This window comes from Balaenoptera musculus, unplaced genomic scaffold (genome assembly GCF_009873245.2).
Source record: "Balaenoptera musculus isolate JJ_BM4_2016_0621 unplaced genomic scaffold, mBalMus1.pri.v3 scaffold_124_arrow_ctg1, whole genome shotgun sequence".
Lineage (NCBI taxonomy): Eukaryota > Metazoa > Chordata > Mammalia > Artiodactyla > Balaenopteridae > Balaenoptera > Balaenoptera musculus.
Window position 1 is genome coordinate 1 of NW_023503215.1, and position 13,938 is coordinate 13,938.

A 13,938-nucleotide genomic window follows, 5' to 3' on the forward strand; every position below is an offset into this window, starting at 1 on the left:
CCAGAATCCATAAATAAATGGTGATGGAGATAATGATCTAAATTCTATAAAACATCTAGAGTGTAGAAGAGATTTACTAAGTATTCGTTACAGTTCATAAAATACATGAATGAAAATTTAGAAGTTTGAAACATTATCTCAAAGCAATATAGCCCTAGCAATTTTCTATGATATGTGGTTGATATACTGACACTGGTAGCGGGGGTAGAGTTTGGAAAGAGGAGATGAAGACAGATGGGGGACAATTTCCTTTATTCAAAATATAACGAGGTAGCTTCTGTAATTTCAGACATTACTGAAAGTAGATATGGAGCATAGTTTAAAAAAACTGATTGTCTTTCATGTTGCAGAGAATCTTGGATTGGATTCTGAAGTTGCTAAAGCAAACACCCTGGGTTTTGTTGGCTGTCTGGCTTCAGTCCAATACAACCATATAGCACCACTGAAGGCAGCCCTGCGCCATGCCGCCACCGCACCTGTAACCATCCAAGGGGTCTTGACAGAATCCAGCTGTGGCTCGATGATGGATTCGGATGTGAATGCAGTGACCACAGTGCATTCTTCATCAGGTGTGCAAGAAAATACTCAAGGGAACGTCTCGCACCAGTGCTACTTTGATGTCTTCAAGAAGCTTCCAGGCTAAAGGCTAATATTACCCAATTCCTTACCTTGTATGATTACAGGTGGTTAAGAGTTATGACTGATTTCTTAGTGATATTTAATATGTTTAGATAATCCTAATTTTAATAAGATGAGTAGTTAGAAATAGATATATGTGTATATGTTTAACTGCATGTACATTAACATATATGTTATTAAAAAAAAAGAGCATCAAGCTTGAAGGCACGTTGATCTGGGTTGAAATCCTTGCTCTGACACTTATTGGTCTGGTGACATTGTGTTACATACATTTTTGAATAACAATCTGAAAATGTATATATATATATATTCACTACTGTTTAAGTGGTTGCTGCTCTGAGGATTAAAGAGTTTAGGGGTCAGGAAGGCAGGCTGGTTGTTGATCTATCAGTAATACAATTCATGTGATTAAAAGCGACCTTCCTTGATAAAAGGAAAGTCCCACAGGACTACCATCCATATACCTTCTCTTATTTTGCCGCTTCCTGAAATACCTTTTCTTTTCTTAGTCACTGTCATCCTAGGTGTCTTGGAGAGTTCTTAGGATTTATTTTAATCAGGTGTGGTCATCAATTGCAGAATAAGTTATGAATTACAAGCAAAGAAAGGGCACAGAGTTTTGCTGCTGCCTGCTCATCACCAATCTTGGTGTTTTCTTGGCAATGGTAAGTTATGTATCCTAGAAAGAACCTGAATACGACACTTGGCTAACCTTGATTGGAGTTCTGAATCTTCCATGAATGAACTACCCAACTTTGGGCAGGTTACTTAATGGCTTCGATATAATTTCCTTATCTGTGAGATTGGGAAAAATTATAATCATGTTGTAGGCATTTCCTGAGGATTAAATGATACAGCAATACTAATGATAGGTGCTATAGGTCCTGACAATTTTATGTGCACTATATGCATACCTATAGGATTATTAACCCCCTTTAATACATTTGCAGATTGCTATTTAAAAATGTATGTAGCTCAGTGTCACCAGACCAATAAGTGTCAGAGCTAGGATTTGAAACCAGGTCTATGTGCCTTCAAACTGGACGCTCTTTTTTTTTTATACCGTATATGCTAATGTACATATAGTAAAATGTGTGAGGGTTTCTTGGGGGTGCTAATTCACCATCACTTTTGCCCTTTCCTGCCAATGGAGTCAGAAATCTCTTGTAATTAAAGAAACCTCTGAAGCAGAGGCAGGTGTGCTTGAGGGAAGAAGTCGTTGACACGGTTGACACGCATAGGAACTGTCCAGCAAAGAATAAAGGGACTTCAAGGGTAGGCTGAGAGGTAAGCTGTGGGCCAAGGCAGATACGAGCAGAGTACCACCATCATGTCTTTTAACCTCTTATCTTACAACTTACATAGAAACGAACAGGGTCATGAAACTACGGGGTGTAAGCAGTATACTTCAAATGCTTTTTTGGGTGTGATTGGGTTCCTTCCAAAATGCCTACTATTTGAGAGCACCTGGTCTAATATGCAGGTGTGTCATCACAACGCCATATTGCAGACCTCCTTCTAGGACTTTGAGTGTCTTTTACACCTTTCAGATCTTCTTGGGAAGACAGATGAGCGGGGACCACTCACCAACGCAGTGCAAAGTGACTCGGCTCTCATCGGAGGTAAACCGTTCTTTGTGGCTGTAAGCAGAAAAGACATCAGTGGTTCTGTGCTCTGGAGGAACTTACCTGAATCCTTCCTCAGTGTGGCTATCCAGCACCCAGAACCCTGCATGATCTAAGAACGTGAGGTTTTTCATGAATAGTCGCACATGCTGGGATGATCAAAGGCACCTTCCCCTCCAAGCCCGGCACCAGCAGCTCCATGAAGGGATCCCTCCCTGAACCACCAGACAGCTGAGCGCATAGTCAAGAGCTGGATAATTTACTTCGAGACAGGCAGCGTGCATCCTGTTGATCTCATCCACTTGTCATTTTTCCTAAAGCACAAAGCAAACTAATAAAACTACATATGGGAAAAAGTCATGTTGGGGCAGACAGATGGGCAAAGCTGTAGTACTGTTGGCTTTTCTCCACTGAGTGGATCTAATGAGCACGGTGAAGCCCACAGGACTGTAGTTTCCGATCTAGCAGCACATATGGTTACAGAGGCAGCTCTTGTCCGCTCTGCTGTGAGCTCCGCTCTCCCTCCCGCCCCCATTGCTTTTCCATTTTCTCACAGCCTTTTGGCCTCACTGCTCTGTATTCTGCCTCAGCTTGGCTGTTGCCTCCAGGAGCTTGATTTTTCCATCTGGGCCTTGCAACACGGAATGAATCCCAAACTTGTTTAGTGTAAGATGCCTGTGAGAGACAGAATTCATTTCCATCTGAGAACCATGGTCCTCACAGGTGGCCCCATCTCTGCTTTCTGGCAGGCTAGATGGACTAATTCACACCAGATGGAGTTCTGCTCTTAAAAATCAACAGTAACCATTTATTTAACGGCTATGGAAAGAACCCCCACTATGGGTCAGGACCAGCGCTAAGTACAAGAATACAAGGATGAAAGACACGGACGCTGCCCTGCAAGATCTCACAGCTTGGCGGGGGCAAGGCGGGGTGGGCTGGGTAAACAGGTAACAATAGAGCCAGTGAGTAGTGTTTTAGACGGGAAAGACAAATGGCAAGGGGAGCACAGAAGTGCATTGTTACAATAAGGTTGTGAGGAAACACACACACACACACACACACACACACCCTTTCCTTAAGGAAGTTCTTCAAATGTCTGACCTGAATATCTGCTTCAGGGTAAAGAGTCCAAGTTGATTTTTGTTTGGCGACAAGAAATATAGGAAACCATCTGGTGCCTGTCTCTCTTCCTATAATTTCTCATTTGACAAATGGAGAAAAGACTTTTGTGACTGCTGACTTTTTCCCACCCACGTACAGGCTTCTATGAGCCTGTTTAAGGCAGGAAATTCATTCCAACCCCTGAGAAAAAGTCCTGGAGGTTCACAGCCTCCCACCCTGAATAGAGTAGAAACTGGTTCTGTATTTCATCTCTGAATGCTGGAGCCCATTCCTGGGTATCACTCACTATATACAGTTTATTTCTAGGTTTGTTAACTTACCTGGTTTTACTCTGCCTTGTAAACTTTGCTGACTTTGCTATTCCCTTCTCAAGAGCCTTCCTGGCAAAGGTAGGGACAAGACCTTAGGGTCAGTGAGGACAGCTTGCCAAGTAGGTCCCGTAAAATCACATACAATCAAAGTAGGATAGTATCTGACACAACAGCGTAGAAGTTTGCCATTGCAGTTGACTCTGGAGGACAGAGGGGTACCATCTTCAAACGAGCCTATGCCTTGCAGCGTGCACAGCAGGGTAGAATGACCTGAATATTTAGTAAGCATTTCATTATTAATAAAACATTTTTAGCAAAGCAAAAACATACCATAAACAAGTTTACATCCATAGAGCATGTATTGGGAAGTGAGATATCTGCGTGTTCTTTTCTAGGATGCTAAAGTAGTTCTAAGATACTTATTTGCAAGGTGACAAAGAAATGTGCTAATTAAAAATGATTCAGACACATTCTTTAAAGCAGGTCTTGAAGGAATTTACTAAGAGATCCTTTGCTAGTCTGATTCCATATCTATTTGATGGCTTTCTTACTCCATTAAATAAAACTTCCTCTTATTGAAACTGACTTGCACACTCACTAGCCTGAAAGAGGTTTTTTTGTAACTGAAGCCTGAACGCATTTCAGCCTGTGTTTATTTCTGGACATGCGGCAGAGTTTGTTGTTTGTTTGTTTCTTTCTTTCTCCTAAGTGCCTTTTCTTGTCTACATTGAATTCTCTCTCTTGATCGGATGATCTGTGATAATTTCCCTCTCTCTCGTCCCTCTTTCTCAACAGGAGTAATAGCAGTGGTGATATTCATCATCTTCTCGATCATCGCCATCATGAGCCGCTTCCTTTACCAGCATAAGCAGTCACATCGTACCAACCAGATGAAGGAGAAGGAATATCCGGAAAATTTGGACAGTTCCTTTAGAAATGACAATGATTTGCAAAACACAGTGAGCGAGTGTAAGCGGGAATATTTCATCTGAAAAACTGCAGGGCCACCTCATACTCTTCCTTTGTTGTTCATTTTTGGTTTCTCCTTCTCCTCTTTCTCCTATCTTTCATTTTGGTCATTCTCTTTCTCTGTTTTCCTTTTATTTTTGGAACATACCTGCATTCACCACAGCATCTATCCCCTCGAACCAGCCCAGAATACCAGGCAGCTATGGCCACTGTCTTCCTCTGTGACAAACTTATCATGGTGAAAACGATCGTTCAAGAGACTGATTACTTTAGACAAGGAAGAGACACATGTGTGCACATGTCCATATTCAGTTCCATATTTCCACTTTCTAAGATGCAGCCTTCAGTTCTGCAACCATTCAGTCTTACAGGCTTACCTTGAACCTGAGCTCTGTGACTTCGGCATGAAACGGTCATCCTCAACACCCTCCCCCATTTCAAGTCCACTCCGACCAGGGAACTCAGGGTACCAGAAGAAGATGCTAGGGCCTGGTTTGTGTCAGTGGCACTTTAAAAGGAACAAGAGAGGTTTGTTGTGTGTTAATTTTCCCCCCACAGGAAGCCCATTACCCTAACTCATCATCATTGTTCGCTCTGACTCATCCCCTGAGTATTTTCAAATATAGGATTCCTGATAGTCGTGAGCTATTGCTTTGTTCCTTTCTTACCACTCTCTCCCGGGGCTGACACTTTAGAACAGCACACACCTAGGGGAAGCATGGAAAACAGTCGCTTGAAACTAGGAGGTAAAAAGAAAGCTGCTAGGAAGTAGATGTTCTATAACTTAAAAAATGCCTCTTCCAATTTTGTGAGAAATGCTAACTAGGTTATTCCTGGGATTATTATACTGATATATATATATATATATATATATATATATATATATATATATATATATATATATATATATATATCTCATTGCTGCAGCAAAAAGCAATTCAAATAAAAGTCTAAATTAGCACTTGGTTCCATGAAAGAGCTTAAACCATCTTAACTCAGCTTTAAAGAAAAACAAAAACAAAAAACAAAGCAAGACAAACAAACAAAAAACTGCATGAAAGCAAAGAAATACCAAACAGAATTCTTTCCTTCCCTCCCCTCACTAAAGATCTGGTGAAGAAAGTAAACACAGGTTTCACATTTTAGAATAGACATAATAATCCATGTCTGTCCACTGAGCCATTTCTCTAGGAGGTTTAGGATGAACTGATGTGTGAGGCATTCTGACTAGCTCCAGGGAGACCCCACTGCTTAATTTGAGAGGAGCCCTTAAGTCCTACAGCACATCACATTTTCAGATCCGCTTCAGCCTATGTATATAAAGGCCCCACACACACTTCTTTCTGCAGGCATAAACTCCCAGACGAGGCAGTGACACATTTCAGGGTATTTGCCCCTTTTGATACCAAAACATCCGTGAAACACAGTCATTCCTTCAAGAAGTTATCTTGGGCACATGCACGAGGTGGTGGTACGAATCCTGGTGATTTTGCTGTAGTGATATTCCTCACTCTTTGCCTCTGGTCAAGCTTCAGGAAAAAGATAAGGGGGAAAGGATATAAATGCTCCAGTAGGCTGGGAATGCGAATAGAATGGTCCACAGACGTGGAAATTACTTGCTGATTCTCTTTACAAGACAGACTCGATTTGCATCCCATCTTGTTCTCCGTGTGTCTGTCACTTCTGACTATTTAACACTTTCCTGCATGAAAAGGCTCACAAGGAGGAACTCCTCAGCTTCATCCCATTTCAGGTCTATTCCAGACTTTTCTTTCAGTGTCAGAGCACGTGGGGTAAGGATTTCATTTGTAATCATATTTCTCAACTTGAAGATGTTGTTCCAAATACACCCTCTCTTTTCAAACTTTTCTGTGGATTCTTACTTAATCATTCCCATTATATCCTTTTGCTAGCAAATTTATTTTAAAGGGGTTCTAACAAAGGTAACTTTTTTTTTTCCTTCTAACTTTAATAAGATGAATAATCCATTCATAAGAGGAAAGATCTTTACTGTTTCCTCCTGCCCTGTTCTCTCCCATTTCCAATGTTCACTCCTGAATTTTCTCTTTCCATAAAAAGGCTATATAAATCAGCCTTTTGCTTGGTGACATAGTCCTTCGTCCCCTGAAATAAAAGTCACCATAAAGTGTAGTGGGTTTAGCCCAAAGCATCTCCAGTAACGAAATGGAAGGGAAAAGGAAGGTGTGAGTAATAAAATTGGAACTGCTCATTATTCAATCTCTGAGAAGTAGGGACTATATTTTGCTGACCCAGTATTGATAGAAGAAATGGAGTACTAACAGAGGCCGCCTTGGAGGATCTGCTTTTCTCATCCACTTTTATAGGCTTGTGGGGGGTTCTGCAGGGTGAAAAATTTGGGAAGCTACATCCTTGTCACATCTGCACTACAGAATCTACCAGCAGACCTCCCCACATCTGTAGACTATCCATCCATACATACTGCGTATCACAGACTTAATGACGAATGCCAAGACAGTGCAATCAGCACGTCACTCTTATAAGAAGAGTCTCAGGGCTAAATAAGAATTATTTTTACAGGGTTGGAATATTTCATAACCCCAGAGAACACTAACTTTCACCAGTATGTGTATGGAAAGCAAGCAAGCTGCTCTCTCCAAAGGAAAACACAATTTGCAATGACAAAGAAGTGCGAACTCTGCCTGTCTTTCCTCCATGGTACCAAGATCCATGGAGTTTTGTGTAATTGTTGAATTGTGTGAGTGTTTCAATCTTTGAACAATTATAATCTAAAACAAACAGTCCTTGAAAGCATTCTAATGCCTCCTTAACCACAGTTTTCTGCTTCAGGTTTCCTGACTGCATGCTCTGGCCAACTGGATCTCCATAATCCTACATTTTAACCCTCACTATTTGGTAATTGCTGTTTACCAACAATTTTATGGAATGTGGACACTTTACAGGAAAACTAAAAATACATGTGCAATTTCACATTCTAGGGGGGCTATTTCATTGATACTCTTCCCACCAAACAAATCTATGTATGTAAGCAGCAGTGTATTTGCTTACCCTAAATATATATTTAACACTGCATCTCTGTGTGTGTGTATAGGTTAGATCACCATGGTTTTCAGGAGAATTTGTCTACAGAATTAAACATTTGTCACTTCTCTAGATATATTTTTAAGAAACGCTTAGCCCTTCTGTACTCTGAACTGCAAATGTGATATTTATTTTAAGGATCCTAGGGCTGATTCTTTTAAAACAGTTTTTATCCCCTTTAGTAATAACACAGATGGTACCCACCTGACTTCTACCTTTTGTCAGACTGATGCCCACCACAGGGTTGGTCACAGGAGTAGGATCAGAACAAAAGAAAAAAAATTGTTCTGTACTTTATTCATTCATGAAGTTTTTATTGAATACCGAATACTCCAAGGGTCGTGCTAGATATTGGGTGTATTCATACACATTACGTCTTGTTCTTGCCTTTGAGAAGCCCAAAGTCCAGCAGGGGAGGCATGTATTGTTGTAATAGGGGTATGCATAAAATGCTGTACAATATAGGGCTAAGGTTCTACACTATCATTCTAGTAACACCTTTGCTAGAGACGGAAAGAAACATACTTTCTGGAAAATATTTATATATTTTTTTTCTTGTTTTTCACTTCCACCTTCAGTAAGCTGCTTTGTTTCTCTTCCTCGAAGCAAATGTCAATCTACGCTGGTGTGTTTCTGTGGAGGGAGATGGGTTGACTCTTTAGGGGTAAGAGTAAATGATACCTGTCTCTAGAGAACTTTTGGGGAGGGTACATTCTCTCCATTCTTGTTTTAATTCTGGGTGGGGGGTTCTGAAAGTCCTCCTTTCATGGATCAGACCTAAGTGACAACTCGGGGACCGTATTTGAGGTAGGAAACAGCAATCTCCACTTCTCCCCTCTTCCTTTTTTTTCAGTTCTTTTTTGCCGTGTATTGGTGAACTATTGCATGCCCTTGTTCTTCTAGACGTTCCTTAAGGGGTCTTTGTCATACACCAGCTCCTCCTAAAACCCTACTGTGTCCTGATGAACCATTTTGACTCAATTTAGGAAGATCTCTGAGAATGAATGAAGGATATCTTTGAGTAATTCATTGACTCAAAGTGTCATGCATCTAAGTGAGGTCTCATGTCTCTGCTCTGGGGGAATTTTTCCAATCCTGAAAATCACATATTTCTCTTCTCTGCAGGAAGCTCATTCAGTTACAGGAGCTACACTGGGAAGCTCCAAGACATTAAGAGAGTTAGGAATCAGGCTGTTGAATTCTTTCTTATAAAGAGTCTTGACAGCTTGTCCACCAACGCCCGGTGTCCTTTGAATTCCCCCTTAGCTACAATCCATCAAAACCGCATTGGGAATTGGGAAAAGCCTGCCAAAGGGAATTTGAGACACAGTGTATAGCTCTGCTACTCATTTTTCCTTAACCTCAAGGGTTGGACATAATTAGTCCCCCATTGTCCTAGAGGTCCCAAGTAGACAAAATAAATAAAGAGTCTTCCTTATTCCTGCAGGTGCAAAGGTGGTTAAAGGAAGACGGTGTTGGCAAACTCAAAACTTTCAGAATGCTTGGAAGATAACTGAGTGCTATTTCATGTCTCTCATGCAGTTTGATAGCGTTTTCTTTAAAAAACACAGAGTCTGATTGAATTACTTCGATATACTGTTCTTGGGTCTTTCTTACCCTCCCCCCATCTCCTCACCCACACTCTTACTTGTTAAGCCATCTAGTTTGAAGATTTTGCTTGTCCTTACTTTTCATCCCTGCTTTTACAAATTCCAAAGAGCTGAACCTCCTAAAGGGGAAAAAAAAAAAATCACAAACACACACCTACACAAACTCTTTGTCAAAATAGGTTTGTTATTCAGGCTTCCTTTGTGACATTCTCCATACATCTCTGTTTGACAGGGAGAGACACATTTCCTTTTGAGTTGACAGTTATTTGAAGCCTTCATAGAAGGTTTTCATATTTAACTCTTTTTTTCTGTTTTTGAGCAACTTTTGTGTTACTTTCCACTAAGGTACTCTGAGGGAGAACAGAAAAGCACACTTTTTTTCTTTTAGTGAAATATTGTACTTTGTAAGCAAATTGTCTGTCTTTTGTAATGTTTATAGTCTACAAAGTGGCCGAACAGACGTGAGCAAAGATGAAGGCAAAAGTTGGTTTGGGTGTTTTGACCACACCCACTGGGAACAGGTTGAGGAGGAAGAGGGGACACATGGAGACAACTGATGACCTTCCTGCAAGAGGAAAGTCACTGCTTCCACCGCGACTCACTGGCAGCAGCTCCTCCCACTCTCCTGGCTCCTAACTCAGGAGTCTCTTTAATGCACTTGGATCATCACCTTAGGGAAAGAGGCAATATCATGGGCTTTGCATGAGGAATTCTTTACTTAACTTGGCACGATATCTTTGACCCTTCCCAGCTCTACGTCAGCTACATCTTTTTTTTTTTTTTTCCAAGATGTCTATTTCATCAGGAATTTTCCAGGATGCTTTAGAGCTATCACCACAATGATCTAACCTGCCCTGGTTGAATACCCAGATACAACTTTAAGGAAAAGGAGCTGTCAGAAAGCTCCCTAGCTCCACTATCCTGAATCAGCAGCTCCATGGGTAGAAGCCATGAGGTCCTGAAATCAGCCTAGGGGGGTCTTTCTCTCCCCTTCATTGGTTCTGCCATGCACAGGCAGTCCAGAATGATGTTGAGGTATGATACTCCCCCCCCCTGACAGCGAATACTGCCAGGGACCCACCATCCAACACTATCTGGGAACACTGTTTTCTTCACCCCTCCCCAGCGATACAGGGGAACTTTTGCAAAATGGCAGGAGAAAATAAGAGAGTAATCCTAGGCCATGATCGAAGGTGAAGCTAATTGTTTTAGTGATTAAATCCTAGTCTTTATTTTCATGAGCATCACATTCTTCCATGCTTCTGATGCCAACAGTAGCCTCAGAGGACATGAAAACAGGAAGCAACAGGATTGTTGTATTCCCCTGCAGACTCTTTGGAAGGCCTTCCCTTAAATAGAATTTTCAGTGACACCTTAGGGGGTAGTATTAATGAGCTTCTGCCTAGTCAGACTTTCCCATTATAGTCAACCCCATCCCCAAGTCTTCACAGGAAACAGTCTCTTCTCTTTGAAGGGCAGTGTCAACCTGTGTAACCTTCCCCTGCCTTAAATACTCATGCAAAAATACCAAACTTTGCTTACAACAGCATAGTTATATGGTGAGAAGGACTTTGTATTTAGTGAGGTCCAACATCAAGAATGTTCTCCTTCTGAATCTGGTAGTTGACAGGCCTCCTGATATGCTGTGCTGTCTTGAGCTATCACTTCCCTCGGTGCACTGGAGGAGGCTCAAAAGGTGCAGAGGTGTCATCAGGAATAGGAATGCAGGCTGAGGGGGGGACCACAAGTCTGCCTCCAGGATATGCTAGGTAAGGAGCTAGCAAATTTTTCTGTATAGGGCCAGATAGTCAGTACTTTAAGCTTTATAGAACAGTCTGTGTTGCAACTACTCACCTTTGCTCTTGTAGCAGGAAGAGGGCCATACATGGACAAAGAGGCATGGCTACGTTCCAACAAAACTTTATTGACAAAAATAGGCAACAGGTCAGATTTGGTCCATGGGCTGCAGTTTGCTGAGCCCTGTGATACCATATTACAATGTCCATTTCAGATGGGAAATCAGTCTTGTTCTGGCATATAGTGGTCCTCCTTTTTGAAGAATGGGAAAGAGTAGGGAGATTATTTTTAACAAGGAAACAATAAAATACAAAATAACCTCTTCAAAAATATAGATGTCAGATTCTTATTACGGCAAAAGCACAAAGCAGGTCACCTCGCTCTGTAGATCTTCTGGAGTCTAGCTTTTCCTTTTGACCTTCTCATTTTTGTTCCTGAAACAGAATCCCAAGTGATGTTGCCTCGTTCCAAGTCAGTTTTGTAGACCACGTAACATGTCTTAATACACTGTATGGGGAAAAATAAAAGTTAGCCTTAGATTTCTTTGTTTTCTATGGTTCCTGTTGTACAGAAGAAAGACTTACACTGTAAATAATGTATATTTAATAAAGAGAGAATTTTGTATGATTTTGTGTGGAAGACAAATGCCTCTTGCTGTGTTTTCTTGGGTTAATGAAGAGTCACACAATTAATCCCTTGGTGCCCATTCTTATTCCTTAGACCATTAACTCCCAGACTACATGACCTGTGGGAATGCTGGAGAAACATGAACCTCCCACTTCCTGGGTTTGTTGATTTCACCAGGCTTAAAAGGGGTGCCACGTGCTCTCTGAGCCCTCAACGGTTTTTTCTGGCTTGTGCGCCTGGCTCAGATGTGTACAAGAGCAAGCTCGTTGACTTGGTTAGAAGTCAAGTTCAGGGCTCAGAAGCCACTCTGGTTTCAGGGATGCACATGAAACCTGGGTTGGGTGGGGGGAGGTCTCCTAACCCTTACTCAGCACCCACCCACTACCTCACAGAAGCCACTTGCCTCACCTTGCCTTGCCTTCCCTTTCTTCTCACAGACAGTCTTAACTCCAGCTGTTTGACATGCTAACTGTGCATCGTCATGAAACGGAACTCACTTCATAGAGTGTTTATTAAGATTTCTATGTATGGGGTAGTCAGTCAACATACAGAAATTGAAAACGGACATAGATTTTCAACAGGACAGTATCATGACACCTCAGATTTAACTTTCTTTTTTTTTTAAAATTCATTTTATTGAAGTAGAGTTGACTTACCATGTTGTGTTCATTTCTGCTGTATAGCAAAGTGATTCAGTTATATATATATATATATATATGTATTCATTCTTTTTCATATTCTTTTCCATTATGGTTTACTGCAGGATATTGAATGTTGTTCCCTGTGCTATACAGTAGGACCTTGTATGATAATACTTATGTGTGGAATCTAAAATATGACACAAATGAAATTATCTATGAAACAGACTCAGATTTAACTTTCAAAAACTCATCTAACTGCACAGTGGAGAGTGGACCCTAGGGAAACAAAAGCAGAGGAATATGTATAGTTGGGACGCATTTCAGAAGCCTGAGGGAGGGTAAGGTGGCTGGGACCAGGGCTGTCATAGCAGAGGTTGTAATAATAACTGGGTCCAGACAGAACCAAGAGGGCTTGCTGATAGATTAGAGGGAAAGAGTGAGGGAAGCAAAGAATCCAGAAAGGTGAGAATTTTTGGCTTAAGCAACTGAATGGATAGGAGCAAATTGTTTTATTTTGGGGGAGGGTGGCTGTAAAGTGGGAAAATTGGATAACAAATTCAGTTCGGGATTTGTTAAGTTTGAGATTCCAACTAGGCAACAAGTGTGGATGCAGAGCAGGTATCTGGATATATATGTCTGCAGTTCAGGAGTCAGGTCTGGTCCAGAGAGACACTTGGGTGATATATGTGTATGTATATGTATGTTTAGGTATGGACACATATGTGTGTGTGTGTGTGTGTGCGTGCACGCATGTATGAAAGAGAGAGCGAGAGAGAGGCTCATTGAGATCATCTAGAGTGTGAGTGTAACTAGAAAATAGAGCCTGGAACTGTGGTCTGTCAGAAGAGGAAGGGGCACACATGAAGGAAGGAGGAAAACCAGAGGAGTACATCGGAGCCCAGAAAACAAAGTGCTTAATCAAGAAGAAGTAGACAATCCTTCAACGCTACCGAGAAACTAAGTCAGATGAGAATAAATAAACATCTTTGGCCTTAACAATATGAAGGCATCCATGACCCATTTTTGAGCCACTTGATGAAGAAGGGGGGAGGAGATTCCATTTGGAGTCATCTGACACCATGGAGAAGACAGGGGACAGCAGGGACCAAGGCTCAAAGGAGTCTAATAGGTTGGACATGCATGAACTTGGAGCCAGGCACACCGGGGCTCAAATCACATAAAATTCCATTCTCTAGTTTTGTGCCTTAAATAAATAAACCACTGTAATCCTTACTTTTTTTCAGACGTAAATGGGAAAACAAAAACAAAAACAAAAAGCACAGATCCTGAGGAAGAAATGAAACAATACGTGCAAACCACGTAGCCAGGTCCATGGTCTGCAGAGCCCTCCATAAAAACTCCCTGTCTTTATCACCTTACCACCTCCTAACCCATAAGAAACAATGGCACGTGTCACACAGAATTTAATAAAGGGAGACACAGACAAGGCAGGGGTGCTTTGTTTGTCAGGGGGGTTCGGTAGTTGTTTGTAAGTGGACAGGACTAGGAAGAG

At 41.4% G+C, this 13,938-nt stretch overlaps 1 protein-coding gene across 1 annotated transcript; it reads left to right on the forward strand.

Moving 5' to 3' along the window:
• The first annotated feature begins 365 nt into the window (after positions 1-365).
• On the forward strand, positions 366-11,784 carry LOC118889490 (contactin-associated protein-like 5). The gene is made up of 4 exons (XM_036841239.1): positions 366-569; positions 2,190-2,261; positions 4,496-4,669; positions 9,800-11,784. The coding sequence occupies exons 1-4, from the start codon at positions 521-523 to the stop codon at positions 9,823-9,825; spliced, it is 321 nt and encodes a 106-aa protein (XP_036697134.1). The 5' UTR covers positions 366-520; the 3' UTR covers positions 9,826-11,784.
• The last annotated feature ends 2,154 nt before the right edge of the window (positions 11,785-13,938 follow it).

Coding starts and splice junctions, on each gene's coding strand:
- LOC118889490 (XM_036841239.1), top strand. CDS start 521: ATGATGGATTCGGATGTGAATGCAGTGACCACAGTGCATTCTTCATCA. Junction 570..2,189: donor CACAGTGCATTCTTCATCAG/GTGTGCAAGAAA, acceptor TACACCTTTCAG/ATCTTCTTGGGAAGACAGAT. Junction 4,670..9,799: donor GCAAAACACAGTGAGCGAGT/GTAAGCGGGAAT, acceptor TAATGTTTATAG/TCTACAAAGTGGCCGAACAG.